Source organism: Eucyclogobius newberryi, unplaced genomic scaffold (genome assembly GCF_026437365.1).
Source record: "Eucyclogobius newberryi isolate DKJ021-1_F unplaced genomic scaffold, fEucNew1.0.hap1 SCAF_21, whole genome shotgun sequence".
In the NCBI taxonomy this organism is placed as follows: domain Eukaryota; kingdom Metazoa; phylum Chordata; class Actinopteri; order Gobiiformes; family Gobiidae; genus Eucyclogobius; species Eucyclogobius newberryi.
This window is the reverse complement of record NW_027315846.1, coordinates 10713500-10728422: the sequence shown is the minus strand read 5'-3', so window position 1 is coordinate 10728422 and position 14923 is coordinate 10713500. Positions and strand designations below refer to the sequence as shown.

General features: G+C 38.6%; 1 protein-coding gene across 1 annotated transcript; it reads right to left on the bottom strand.

The window, feature by feature from the left end:
- On the bottom strand, positions 1 to 14578 carry dnaaf9 (dynein axonemal assembly factor 9). Its single transcript, XM_072457711.1, has 37 exons — positions 14438 to 14578; positions 13453 to 13529; positions 13241 to 13366; positions 13043 to 13167; positions 12863 to 12959; positions 12640 to 12746; positions 12491 to 12568; positions 12312 to 12413; positions 12077 to 12132; positions 11856 to 11991; positions 11672 to 11753; positions 11502 to 11538; positions 11341 to 11425; positions 11191 to 11267; positions 11071 to 11115; positions 10941 to 10986; positions 10543 to 10654; positions 10236 to 10306; positions 10086 to 10133; positions 9928 to 10015; positions 9732 to 9835; positions 9491 to 9634; positions 8956 to 9041; positions 8734 to 8835; positions 8267 to 8384; positions 8097 to 8185; positions 7598 to 7732; positions 6931 to 7056; positions 4326 to 4363; positions 4055 to 4190; positions 3501 to 3587; positions 2356 to 2462; positions 2020 to 2094; positions 1449 to 1609; positions 964 to 1029; positions 794 to 887; positions 1 to 460 (listed from the first exon to the last, which is right to left on the bottom strand). Exons 1-37 carry the CDS (start codon positions 14494 to 14496, stop codon positions 354 to 356), a joined length of 3429 nt encoding a protein of 1142 aa, XP_072313812.1. The 5' UTR covers positions 14497 to 14578; the 3' UTR covers positions 1 to 353.
- Between the last annotated feature and the right edge of the window lie 345 nt (positions 14579 to 14923).

Sequence of the window (14923 nt, the reverse complement as noted above, 5' to 3'; positions counted from 1 at the left end):
TTTATCCTACCCACCTCTTCTTGTAACCTTCAGCCTAGTGAAAATTTTCAGCGATTTCATTACATTTGTCTCCACTTGTAATAATTCATAACTTGTCTATATCTACAAGAACTACATCAATTCCCCCCTTCAAGGCGACAAATGCAATCTCAATATGTCAGCTGCCTCTTGAAGGGTGATGTAATTGAAACTAAGCGATGTTTAACTTTTCCGTTGCACGGGAGCGGGAAACACAGTGTCGTAGCTGATAATAATGGATGGGCCCTTGCAGCTACCAGGAGGAATGTAGAGTGTATCGTACCAGTGCCCTGCCCTCCCCCTTGCCCCTTGTGGTGGACGTACGGACGGTTCATTCAGGGGTCAAACAGGTCGGGCTGCCTGTGTAACTCCAGCTCTCGGTTGAAATGCTCGATTTCGTCGTTGGCTTCGGCGATGTACTCGTCAATGAACTGGTCCAGGTCTGAGGAAACACTGATGTAAGAGAATATATATGTGTAAACAAATGAACAATGGGGCTAATTTAAGTCATTTTAAGTGTCAACTACTACTCATTCATCCAGGAGTGGTCCATGACAGAAAAGGTTTCAAAAGGGCAGTGCAAGTTTCAGTTATAACTCCTCCCTTTGGGCATTACTAATTTAACTAAAACAATGTCCAGATGACATTTCTGGCAACTCAAATAAAAAAGTGGCTAGTGTCTTTCTGATGTTGTTTGGGAACCACTGCATTAATAAAAATGAATGATGCATTTACTATATGATTACGACAAAAAACTGCTGGAGGCAAAGGATACTGGGATGTAGGTTTATTTTCTCCCCAAAGAAGCTGACATACTGGTAACCGTTGTAGAAGTAGCCTGCTGGTAATGGATCCAGATGCTTTGCTGCCTTCTCAGATAAAACAAATTATTCCACATAATGTTTATCAATGAGTCGGATGAAAAGGCGAAAAGCAAAAACTCACATGTATTTTATTAACTTCTTGTAAAGTGAGGTTGGCTTTGGTCTTCCTGGTCTTCATTACAGGTTTCTATCCAAACAATACAATTCAGTTTTTGTCTTGTTTGAAACAGTAAGAAATTATTAAAACAAGCTTAGATTTATGATAAGTAGCGGACTAATAGCTAGCGGACACCATGAGCAAAATGTTATGATAATGTTAATATAATTTTCTCTTTTTATTGCCTTACACAGTGTTATAATACTGTAGTTGCAAAGACTCATCTCAATAAAATATGATCTTATTTGTATTCTGATTTCAATGCATTGTTTCCTGTTATGTAAAGCACTTTGAATTACTTTGTGTACGGACTGTGACCTACATATAAACTTGCCTTGCCTTAAGCCTGTTGTTTGTTTAAACAGTAATCATGATCTAGTCCTCCTTAATGTTAATTTGTTTGCTGTGTTTACAATATTACAATTCACTAAGGCTGTTAAGACGTCTACCTTCTTTGTGCACAGACGAAGCCAGTTTTTCATTCCATCTTCGGTGAGACCAACACCATCAAAAACCAGGAAAGAGGAAATTGTCTCTGGGTCATTGACTGGAAGGATGATGAGGGTCCCGCTCACCGTGTTGTAAGTGACCTCCATGATTTGGTCCGAGTCTAAAGGCCAAAGGAACAAAGACTGGATCACACCTCATATGACACCTGCCACAGGGGCTTTAAATGCGGCCAGCCGGCTGTCGGAGCAGTGTTTCCATACATTTTATCTTTAAGTGACCCCAATAGCTCTCAGAAATTGCATGTGTTTAGGACATAAATATTTGACAGTACTTTTTTTTAAAGACACATACTAACTAACTATATCTATTCAGGAGTTCAAAGGTTTCTGAGGAAACCAATGTAGGAATCTAGTCCTCATCAAGAACAATGCATAGAGAATATTTCTACCTTTATCAGGCCCATATAGTCTTCAAGGGAAAACTTTTTTTTTTTTTTTTAATCAAGTGTGAAAAGCAAAAGCAATTAAATTCAGAAATAATGTTTTTAAGTATATATAATTAGCTGCTTACCAGAAAAGCACATTCTGCCTGAAATATTGTAGACATTTCCATGGAAGGGGTTGGGTTTCAAAGATGACTTTAACGCTGCAGGCAAATAAAAACATATCAATATACAGATTTCAAAAGTGTTTGAAAGATACAGGACTGTGATCATTGAATTGTTTGGTTATTTTTTTTCACACATATGCGCTAGTTCTAATGCTGCAGAGACCATTACTTGAGTGGAGTTGTGTCCATATTTAGTGGTATAGAGGTTATATTACCCTGGTCAAACTGCCAGCCTGTATCTAAGGCTTCTGTCACGTGTAAAAGTAAAAAAGGGCCAGGCATTTTGTTCCATCTCACCTTTGCAGCGTGCGACAAATAAAGGCCTCTCCAGGGGCCGAGTGAATGCCACACGCCGCTGTGATAGGACCAGAGACCCAGCGCCAGTGAAGAACCGGCCTTTGCACCTGAAACAGAAAACACAGAGATAAAGTTAAGTTTGAAACTTAGTTGAAACTTTCAATTTAGAGGTCAACTTCTGTAGAGATTATGCACCTACATGATTTCATTTGAAAAAGGACCCTCAACATTCCAACTGTGGCAGAATTACAGGCAGCGCAACTGATTAAATGTGCTTCTTTGTTTTTTTTCAAGCCTATTTTTTATATCTATATATTTTTATATATCACATTAAAATTGAGTTGCCAATTTACCAAACACATGCATGTCTTTGAACGGTGGGAGGAAGCTGGAGAAGCTGGAAAGAACCCACGGTAACACGGGACCACCCAGAGAGAACATGATATTGGTCTGGTCTGGGAATCAAACCCATGAGCCCCTTATTGGAAGGCAGGAGCTCTAACCGCTCTGCTACCGTGCAATTATTATTATTAATAATAAATTATTATTAATAATAATAATCCAGGCCTAATTTTTCAATGCTTATAAAAAATTCTGTCCATCTGGAACCAAATGTTTTTCCTTGTCCTAATCAAAAGCTAACCAAGACAAATGTCTTAAATAACCTGACAATGTAATCAAAATCTGACACATATGACTACAAATAAACCCTTGTCAGCATAAAAATAGCTTCTCAATACAGAGGTTTTCCTTCTGCTAGAGACAAATTTACCCCAATTAAAGCTCACAAGTCGGTAAACGTAGTCTGTGTGTGGATAGTGTATATGGGATTTAGCTGAGGTTCACATTGAGCTGAGCACTGAGGCATAGCCCTGCTCCAGAGGAAGCAGACCCCCTGTGTGTACACGGCCGTGGCTTGTTACTGTGCTTCCAGGAGGCAGCTGGTGAGAGAACACAAGCCGTCCTGAGGGGCTTTACAGCAATCAGCCTCCGATACCCCCAGCACTGCCGCCGCCAGGCAATTAAACCACAGGGAGGAATCCAGGCGGCAGCGCGAAAAGCGAACTCTGCGCCAGGAATCAGGACCAATCTGTGGCTTGAAGGTTGAGTGGACAGCACACAGGGGTCACATTGAGGAGCCTCACCAGCCGGGATAGAGGACGTAACGTGCTCTCAGCATCTGCACTTCATTAAAGCTGCTGTCTGACAATATCATATTCACATCTTCATTCCTACAGGAGAGAGAACACATAGTCATCTAATTATGACAATTAAATATATTGTACAAAATAACTGAACAATTCTGAGAGATCTTTTAGTTTGGGAAATTAATCATTTGCTGAACATTTTGCTTGTATATGGACTTGTACTCAGAATGTAACTTAATTAAAAGACAATAATGAATACAAATTTTACCATTACTTTTTCAGTTATCCTGCTATTAAACTAACAAAATAATTAACAGACATTAATAAACCTGAACCTTGGTAGCAGAAGTAGAAAACCCTGTTCACACAGGCCTCCAAGTCATTTATGTAAAGAGTCTACTCTGAAAGGCTTTCACAAAGCTTTGAATGGGCAGATTTAGACACTCGCCTGTGTGAAAAAGGCAGATGTAGCCTGTAGTGAATATATTTTGAAATGATAAAGGCAGTAAAGTGACTGTTTGTGCATTGATCATAATTCAGTGAGCGCCTACCTGGTGACAGCTCCTTTCTCAGCCAGGATGAAGGCAGCAGTGGGGTTGGCAGAGCGTACCAACTGCTGAACATGCTGCAGGAGAGGATGCTTCTGCTCTGCTGTCAGACCAGTGAACACCACTGTGCTCACAATACCTGACACACAGCAAAGAACAGCAAGAGGGAGAACAAAATCACAACCTTTTATTATTTTATGTGTAAAGCCAAAGTAGGAATAGCATTGCATTTAAGTTAATTTTGATTCCAGAGTGGTGTGTCTTGTTGGTTTACCTTGACTGCATTGCTCCAACAGTTTGGGGAAGGCAAACCTAAAAACAACAGGGACAGCATTTGTACTCAATTCACGTTAAAACACTCCTGTTAAGCGTTCAAACAATTGACATTGTAAAATATGACATGACATTGAATCATGCTAAACACTTTTCTATATGTTCCATGGTCTGTTCATGTGCGGTATATAAACTGTCAATAGTCAAAGACGAGCTTTGGCCATGCTTATTGATGTAGAGATCTGATTTCACATGACGTAAAGAAGTTTGCGGTAGATTGTGGATGTAAATTAAGAGCTATTAGTACATATATGTTCTACTGGTGACAAGCAATGTTTTTTTAAAGTATACTTTGGCCTGTAGGCTTTATTAGACAGGATAGTATAGCATGAAATGGGGATGAGACTGGGGAAGGACATGCAGCAAATTGACAGAGCCAGATTCAAACTCACAAAGCTGTGATCTTCTCACATGGAGCGCATGTGTGCTATCCACTCGGCCACTGAGAGGCAGAGTGACAAAGAAGGTCATTTGCTCAGTAGCAAACTTTTAAACTATAGCAGAGAAGAACCAAATAGCTAATTTATGTCATGGTTAAGTCATGCTAAATTTGGCAAGAGATCTTTCTCAAATGACATCATGACTACAGCCTGTAACTGGCCAATGAAAAAGCTTTTTGTAATTCAATTTCATGCGGTTTAGAGAAAGCACTATTTATCCTGGGATATTTTTAAATCGATCAGTGGTTGGCCATTGAACAACCATTCTTAATCGGGCTTCATGTTATCAAAGCCATATCAGCACTCTGCAGCTTTTAAGAAGCCTGCATACAGAGGATGGGGCTCTTTCAAAGGCATTTATCTTTCTGTCCTGATGTAATGAACTGTCCACATCCATCACAAAGAATGGATCATGACTGACTGATGAGCTTCAACGAGGAGGGAGAGTGGGTTGCTCATGTGGATCAGGGAGATTAGCGGGCTATGCTGTGGGGGTGACAAGCGGGTCAGGCCTAAGCTGGGCTAACCACACCCAATTAGTGCTACACCGGGGTCCAGGGACATCCACGCAGATGCCCCTAGCAACAGCAAGTGGCAGGGGGCTTGTTGAAGACGTCTCAAATGGAAAAGTCAATACTAACTGCATAGCTGACTAAACCTCTTATTACACACTTTTCCACTGCAGAGTTGAGCGGAGCTGTCACTCTGAAGGATCATCCTAACAGGTCCATGTCCAGACTCAAAATGTCTGACACTAGGTCATTTTGATTTTATAATAGAAAATTCACTCTAAATGAAGTCTGAATTGCAAATATTTAATCATACAATTGTAAAAATAACAGAAAGAACATTCAGGAAGACAAAAAACAGTGTTACATAGTTACATTTTTGCTTTGATAAGTCTAATAAGAAATATAAAGGTCTACAACTCAATGTTTAGTTTGTACCTGACATCTAAAAGAAGAAAATCAAGTACAGTATTTTGCGCACGAAAAGGCGCACAGGATTATAAAGAGAACTGAGGAAATTAAAGGCTTAAAGTGCGCCTTTTAGTGCAGAAAGTACGGTAAAAAAGGAAACCGGATAAATGCAGCAGGCTATGTTCACATTGTGATCATACACAGTTTAAGTGATCACCTTTCTTTCCTTAAATAAGAGTCGTGTCTTGAAGTATCCTACATTTCCAACTGCTTTTGGCCAACAGGCTCGCTTAGCTCTGCACGGTCTGAGAAACTAATTCCAGTTCCCATTTTGCTGTATAATGTTGATTTTGAATTTTTTTGCTGGTCTTTTCTCGTATCTTATTTATGCTTACTACGTGTTTTTTTTAAAAAGGTTGCAAATAACATGACGCAATATCTCCAATTATACATCATCCAAACACTTAAATATTGTGAAATGTCCCTTGGTAGAGCTTTTAGTAAAATAATTGCTGGCTTGCTTCTCACAGTGCAGTTGAAAAGACTATTAAACAGAGTGGTATGTCGTATTGTGTGGGGCAAAAAGTCAATCTGTGACAGTGAGAAGCTCAGTAAGCTATGACCAAAGCCTGCAACAAAAGCACAGTCAGATTAAATGTAGGTCTGATCCTCTCTCTGAAAAGCACCAGGCCTTGAGTTTTAATAACCAAAAGTGTCACGTAACCTCCTTGAAACATTGAGGGCATTTGCAATTTATCAACATCCTGTCCTGTCTGTCATCCCTGTGTTTGCTTGGGTCATTGCAACAAACAGAAATGCAAATCAGGTTTTCATGGTTATTATTCTCTGTATTTTAGCCTGTAAAGTTTTGTTTTCAAGGTCAGTGCTCCGTCAAGAAAAAATTTACAACGCAGATTGTCTATGTTCTGTTGTAATGAAAAAATCGTCAAGTTACAGTTAACAGGAGCAGTTACATTATTACTGCTACAGATATATGGTCTTATTCAGGGGTGAAATTAAAATGCCTCCTTCAGCTTGGATAACGAGTGGCCAGTGTTAATCCAGGTGTGAACTCTCTCTGTCCTGAAACCCATTACTTACTGCACAATGGGAAGCTGGGGCTGGTTTGAGTGGGTCTTTGTGCTGTGTGAATGGGAAGAACCAAAGGAGATCTTCATTATGTTACCTGTGCTCCAAGCAGGAGGCCAGGGGGTCAATGCAGGCGGTGACTGCACCGATCGTGAAATGAGCCTGGACGTTTGGATCAGGATGGAACAGAATGGGCTGAACCACATCCAAAACATCTGTGTATCTGTGGAAAACACATTCACTTCTTATTAATAACTCTCCAGTAAGTTTTGGAAACCACCCAGGCAGTGAAAATAACTAGAGTATTTGGTCTTGGGCATGATCTAGACCAAATAAAAGAAGTATTTAGTGATAAATAGAAGTGGTCAAATTATTTTAACTGTTTTGTTAGCATTCTTTGCACATTCTTTGGCAGGTATGACTATGTCTGGAAACCCACTTTAAGTCAATATCCATGAGCAATTTCCCATTGCCCATCTAAATAGGCACAAGCAAACCTTTGATTTATTGGTTGTATATCTATCCAAACGCAGTCACGGGAAGCTTCAATAAGCTCAACAACAAGTTGTTTAAACCATGTGTTATCAAAATAGATCAAGTAAGTGGTCCTGATGATGATTATGGATACAGTATTTTCCTGATATATGGCAAAAAAATTTAACGTGACAGTGTTTTGTCTTTGTCTATTTAGTTTGTTGCTAAAGTGGTGTATTGTAGTGGCTTTGTTTGTGCTCAGTGTGAGGCAGGTCCCAAGGCGTCCTTACCCAGGTGAGAGCAGCAGCAGACGGGCTTTGCCTCTCAGGCCTCGGTGGCTCTCCAGGAAACCAGACAAGAACTGCTGGAGGTGAGAGGCTGAGAAACTGTCGCAGCTGTCAGAACCAGCCTCATATACCACCCACCTAAAGGGGCATCACAGATTTAGTCAGTATTACTAAGTTAACAATGATTCAACATTTAAAACACAAAACTGTGTTTTCAAGTGCAATTTAAGGTTGTAAGCACTTCTAATGTAATTTAGTAAAAACTTAATTTAGAGAAAAAATAAAAATAATAATACAACTAATGTTTTGTTGATCATCTATACAAAGAAAACAACACAGCATCTACTGTATTTGCATTAATTTATTTCATTCATGACCAATTATTAATATTGACTGTATATAATCTTTGTTCCTATATAATGAAATACAACTAATAGTTAAAATGTGTTAAAAAAAAAAGTTCAAATTGAAGTCCTTAATAATTGTATTTAATATCACCCACCTTCCACATTCTTTGCTAAAATTCACCAGAAATTGACCAAGTCTCTTTTTATGGCTCCCGGGTAGTCCAGTGATGATGCTAATGACAACCTTTAAGGCACCAAAAAGCCCAGGTCAAATAAACACAACTTTACACTCTGTGTAGGATATAAAAGAAATGCCGTCCTCTACCTTGTCTCCTTGGCTCTTGACTGGTTTCCTCAGCTCAGTGGAGGGGAAGAGCGCCCCAAGGTGATCATTCAAAATGGGCTCATGACTAATGCTACTTAAGGCAAAGTGTTGGAGAAACCTGGGGAGAGAAGGATATGGGATTTAGCATAGAGAAAAGAATCCCTGCTTTTCTACCTGAGACTATTAGCTATATAATAAGTGTAATAAGTTATTGGAACCGATGATGGTCTCAATGCAACTAATGGAAGAACAAATGCAAACAGGATAAAGCTCAGTATCCTTTGTTGGGACTTGAACAACAAAACAAAGTTTAAAACAAGCTCCTTACAAAATAAATAAAAATACCCTCTTAAATTATTTTGGAAATATATAAATGCTGTTTATAATGAATGGGACTTAGTATCATGTTTTATGGGGAGTCAAGTCCCATTCTTAAGCCTTGTATCAAGTGTAGAAGATGCACTAACATGTCGAGCTCTGGCAGCTGAGAGCAGGAGGTCTTCATGTTTCCTCTGCGTTTAGCCACAGGAGGCTCCTGACTGTCGTGCAGCTTCTGGAGTCTGCAGTGCCTGGAATAAAGAGTTTTAAATTATTTACCTACAGCAAGTAATTACTGCGTAAAAAACGGCTAAAACAAACACTGAGACAATTTTACTGTAAAAGGTTTTGAACATAAATATAGTGCCTACATGTTGGTTTGGTTCCAGTCCAACTGTTCCTGGTCCACAATCTGCAGAGTTAGTCCAGAGTCTGAGCTTTGCCAAACAGGTAAAACCTACAACAAACAACAATAATATTATGTTTCAATATTATTAATACTATTTCCTCTTATGAAACATAGCAAACAAAATGCGTGGTTATTGTAAAAGTTTTTTTAGTTATTTTCATCCATACTTGATAGGATGGATACAAAAATAGAGAAGAACACATTCCATGTTACATCAATATTCCAATAAAAGAGATAATGAAACTGATAATGTGCCACTCAGAGAAAACCATTAAATAAAAACTATTTGTGATGTGCTACTTCTCAACAGAATTTAATATTGAGTTTAGTTTAGACACGACATGACATGACATGACACCCACTTTACTTTAAACATATAAGTGAAATGACAGAGGGAAGATCTATTCTGCCATCTCAGAGCAGGATTCAGAAGGGTCAAATGATGCTGCCCACAGATGTCACTGTGTTCCAAAGGGAAGGACACCTTCCTGTCCTACCTTGGAATATAAGTCTCTGTGGCTCTTGGATCGAGGCTGCAGGGCAAACACGAGATACTGGTCTGAGCTATGCAGAGGGAACGGAAGATGGGGCAGCAGCCTTTTCTCATACTCCACAAACAGAGAGGCTAAAGTGCCAGAGTCCTAAGGAAGCGCAATAAGAAAATACAGTACGTAAAAGTGTGCGTTTGTTTGTTTCTGTGTTGACAATCAAAGATAATTCATAACTAAAATAACTCACAGAGTCATACAGCTTGATAGAGCGGATGTGATCTCTTGAAATAGTGATACTTCCATATTGAGAGTGGATAAACAAGAGACCCTCAGAGAAGAAAACAATCTTCCCTAAAAATACATGGAAACATTCAGACATTAAATTATACATATACATATACATACACATATAAACTCATTGATAATATTAGTTTCATTATTACCTTCTTCAGGTGTGGAGAAATTATTGCCAGAGTGCACATAGGCAGCATCTGCAGCAGTCAGAGCAGTGCCCAAACAGCCACCTTCTTTCTATTGAAAGGATTGAAATCATCAACTGATTTCATTTACATACATCTACATTGTAATTGTCCCGTTTTACCTTTGTGAGATTTTGTGCTTCTTCAGACTGTTTTACATCAGCTTCCAGCTATTTTTTTTTTTTTTATGAAAGAAGGGGTGAATGTTGAAAAACAAATGCCACATGATCCTATGGTAGTATATAAAGCTATATTTTTTGCTGCATACACACCTGCCAGCAGGCATAGCCAGGCACAGAGGTTGTGAGAACTGTGTAACAGCTATCTGAGGACACAGTGCCATCTAGAGGAGGAAAAAAGATGGGTTTGCCATGGAGAACAAACCCAATCAGCTGGATAATGTGAGGATGATAAATGATATTTGTTGCCTCAGAAAGATAGAATGAAATATTTTTAGCATCTGCTGCTTCAGAATTACTAATGGTGTCACATGTGGCTTCAAATACATGAGTGAATTTGATTTGGTCACAAAATATATCGATCATTGTCTAATTAGACATGATTAAATTAGGGCTCGACCTTTCTGCTGAATGTTGATGCTAGACTCCAGGAAGGACTCAGAGAAGATGACAGAGCCCATATCGCCTCTGTCCCACTGTAGGTCTGGAATGTTGTGCACTGTCATTGAGGCCTTTGAGCACACAGAAAGACATGTTTTAATGAAAGCCTGTTATACTACAAGCGTAAATAAGTGAAAACAATAGTGAACACAAAGCAGGTCATAAACAGTCCTAAAATGCACATGTATAGTACAGTGTTTGATGTGATTGTAATGTAAATGAATATACGATTGCAATCACATCATAACACATATGCTGAACACTGAGTAAATTGCATATAAAAAGGTATGTAGACTGCTGGTATTATAAGAGTGAATGTAGTTTTTTTATTGACGTTTGGGAGAGTAAAGAAAATACCGTTTTCACTAAGTAACAACTGCCATCATCGTCCAGAGGTACAACTCTGAAAAAAAAAAACAACCCTTAGATAAATACATTTTTTTAAACTGCAAAAACAATAACTTTAGTAATATAATTTTGACAGTACCTTCCTTCATTATCCACTGCCTGAATATTGAATTCACATTTAGACCTTTAAGAACAAAACATGCAATTAATCACAAATATGTTTTTCCGATATTTATTCTTTAAAATAACATGTTATTACCTCAGAACACTACGGTATTGACATAAATTCATGGAGTCTAATGCCAACAAAAAGGTGTTTTCTGCCACGTCCCTGGCCTGATCAAATAAGACAAATCTGTAACTTCACAAGCTGTAACTTCACTACTCATATGTTTATGTTGATGCTTACTTTAGTCAAACTAGAGGTGGATGAGAAGCATTTGATTCCTGATAGGACAGCCTGAACAACGGCTGCATAAATCTGGGACATAACTCTGAAAAAATAAAAGGATATTGCACTCAATTGGTCAAGAGAAACAATATAAAAGAAATCAAACCCGATTCACTTACAAAACGTCAGTGTTTTTCTGTTGTGTGTTCTCACATCCTGTTGGTACAATAACCAAGACAATATATATAGTTTTATTTCAACAAGCCTCTAACCTTCTTTACTTGTGATATGTTGTTAACATCAGAAGACTGAGGGGCTGCCTGAATGTATATAATGAGCAAGCACTTACCAAGAAACGGAGTGTGTGTAGTACCAAAGAAATAAGTCCTTGAGCATGAGAGAGGTCCTTTGGGCACCACACACTGCAGAACCTAGAATTAGAACTAGATTAGTTAAGACTTTGAATTAAAGAATATTTCTGTACAGTAAGTGAACAAACATTTTAGGTGTTTTTTTTAATCTCTTCTGCTTACCATGTGTTTGGCAGTGGAGCCCTGGGGCCCAGTGTTGTGGACCTGGTGACTCTCTGAGGGAAAGTTGAATGAATAGTTTTCCAAATCTTCAGAAGAACTGTGTCTTCCAAATAGCACAAAGGGCTGCTGATTTTTACTGGAAGAAAATAAAAAGCTTTTTAAAATGACCTGTTCTTTGTAATTATATATAAAGACAGGAGAATTGTTTGTTCTTTGATCACCTTTTATCTGTAATATTGCTTGAGATAAGTCCATGGGAATAGTATGTCCGAAATGACTGTGAAAACAAAATTACATAGTGAAACAGATTTATATATTTATACAGCTTTCAATATTCTAGACATTGGAGGATAGGATAGCATGCACATAGGCAAGCTGAAATATACAATAACTGAGGCCTGTTCTTATTCCGTTGTATTGTGTCTGTGTTATTGTTCAAATATTGTCAAAACTGACCTCTCCCGCCTGAGCTTCAGACAGCTCCAGGATGGACAAATGGCTCTCCAGGTCCATGCTGGAGAAGAAACCGCTCCACTGCTTCTCAAATGTGACCAAATCCTAAAAGAAGAACATCCCTTTAAATACATGCTGTGGTAAACAACAGTGATGACAATGGAGGAGTAGAAATGTGTTACCTCTGAAAGGAATTGCTCAAGAGACACTGGGTCCAGTTTATTGTACACCTCCCACAATTTATCACTCATGTCCATTAGCTTCAAAATAATGTATAGCATTAAATGTTGCAGCAGCTGTGAATAAGATTGAAACGTGTAAGAAAAAGTACCTTGAATTTTAAAGTAAAAAAACTCCCTCCACCAATGCCTTCCAGAGCAAATGCTTGAATTAATGGCCATTTTTCAACCATAAACATGTCAAACTTTTGGACATGTCCTGAAACAAAAGTATGCAAAATATTAACAAATAGTGTGTTGTTATTGCAATGTACAATGGGATAATATTCAAATAGATTCAATATTTTACAGGAGGCAGAATTGTTATTGTATTACCTTGTGAGCTGAAGGGTACTCCAATATTGTAACAGTCTTGCACCATAGTTACAAAACTGGATATTTTAAATTCTTCTGCAGCTTCCTCATCTTCATACTGAAAACAGGAAATAAATATGTACATAAATGTATATTTAGACGCAAGAAGCAATCAGTCATCACAAGACTAGCATTACAAACCTCTGCTTTTGTCATGCAGTAGAGATGCAGGTTCCTCCAGTGGGAGATGTAGGGTAAAAGGTAGCTGTAGTTCAGGGGGTTGCAGTAAAGATGAACACACTCTGACTTAATCAACAGGATGACATCTGACAGAAGAGCATAGCAAAACATTTAAACACAAGCAGAATAACTAAAAACGTTTGAAAAAGAGCACTATACCATCAAGCATCTCCTCAGAAAAATCCTCACTAGCATGTTCAAGATTGAGCTGTTTTCTCCTATAAAGTCCGTAAAACAGGTATTTGGCGAGCTCTGTGCATCCTTCATTATATCTGCTATCAATGCCTGCAGTGCACAAAAACAGTTAAGATTGTGGAAGCAAAAACATTAGTACAGTAGGTTGTCTTAAAATGTTATTAACACAAACGAACCAAGAGAGCACAGTATGCCATCAGGAGTTGTTGTGTCACCACAGAGCAAGGATTGGACTTGACGAAGGCGACCACAGCTGAAAGGAAACCATATTTTGAAAAATTGCTGTAAACATGTATAAAATACCACGTTGACATAATCAAACAATATTAAACCTATTTCCTTTTAAATATTGTCATATATTGGCAGTGTTGGGATGGAAGTAACTAAATACATGTACCAACAATGCGTATACTGAATACTCATTTTGAGTAACTGTATTCAGGTACAATTACTCTTTCAGTCTGTAATTAAATACATTTCCCTCACACATTCTTTCCATCGCTGTGTAATACGCATTGATATTACATGCTTGTATCCATAGACATGTTATTGTTTTGCCTGGAATGTTTCAAAGTATGGCATTAACTTATCTATTTCCATGGGGACAAGCGGGTGACACCAACAGACTGTGCAAAGGTGAACCTGACCACAGTAAGAATGTCTTTCAAGTTATTGCTGAGAAATAAACACACCTGTAGTAGCTAATTTAATAAACGCAAGACAGATCGCGTTAACTTTAGTTGTAACTGTTAATGCCATTCTGTGGAACATAACAAGCAAAACAATGACATCTCAAAGGTAACGGGCCCTACATCAGAAACGTTACACGGTGCACCTTTAAATTATATTATCCGGAAGCATCAAGATATTTTAAAAAGTGCAACTCAAATGCAGAAAATGAGAAATATGCTGAAATAAAATTTAAACTAACAGCTAGGTGGTTTAGCTGACAAAATAGATGTGGTGTGTTACTTTCACTTCCTGACAAAAACGAGGCACATGGTACACCATTACAGATGAAGTAAATAAGCAAACGCATCAGTGAGTTTGTGGTTAAGCTAGTAGCCTGTAACAGCCAAAGGAATGTGGATACAGCTGTTCGGCTAAAGCTAGCACCACACTAGCTTTACTGCTTGATTACAGTGTTATTATCGCTATTACCTTACGGCTGGATTGACACCGGAATACTTTCCATTCACTTTCCTTAGGCCGGCCATCATGTCGCCGATAGAACCTGCAAGAGTCCAAATGCTTTAGAAAGATGAACGTAAAAATGACTTCAGGCCCGATCCCTGGTCACATCTTCTCCATCACCCTGGAGGAAGTCTACAAACAACGTAGCAACGGGCCAGACCAACGAAAATAGAGGGTTGTGTAACGGATGATTAAATGGAATGATAAAACATAGCACTACCTTATTAATGCAACAAAACAAAATATACCCCAAAACTCAGGGGCATGTTCGACACGTATACCTTCAGCAATCGTATACAAAGCGCACTGAGCGTGTTGGGAATAGATGTGCAAAAAATGACCCCTTTTCTCTTTTGGTGCAGTCTTGTTTTGGGCCGTTGACAGCGGCAGGGCAACAAGCAAAGGCGACAGTGCAATCTCCAGCAATGGGTCACGTTGCACTGCTCGAGTTGT

Excerpts from the sequence above, each read along its gene's own strand:
- dnaaf9 (XM_072457711.1), bottom strand. The coding sequence starts at position 14,496 with ATGATGGCCGGCCTAAGGAAAGTGAATGGAAAGTATTCCGGTGTCAAT. Across the intron at positions 11,992-12,076 it reads AGCAATATTACAGATAAAAG|TAAAAATCAGCAGCCCTTTG; the intron begins GTGATCAAAGAA and ends ATTTTCTTCCAG. Across the intron at positions 7,057-7,597 it reads CTGCTGCTGCTCTCACCTGG|ATACACAGATGTTTTGGATG; the intron begins GTAAGGACGCCT and ends TGTTTTCCACAG.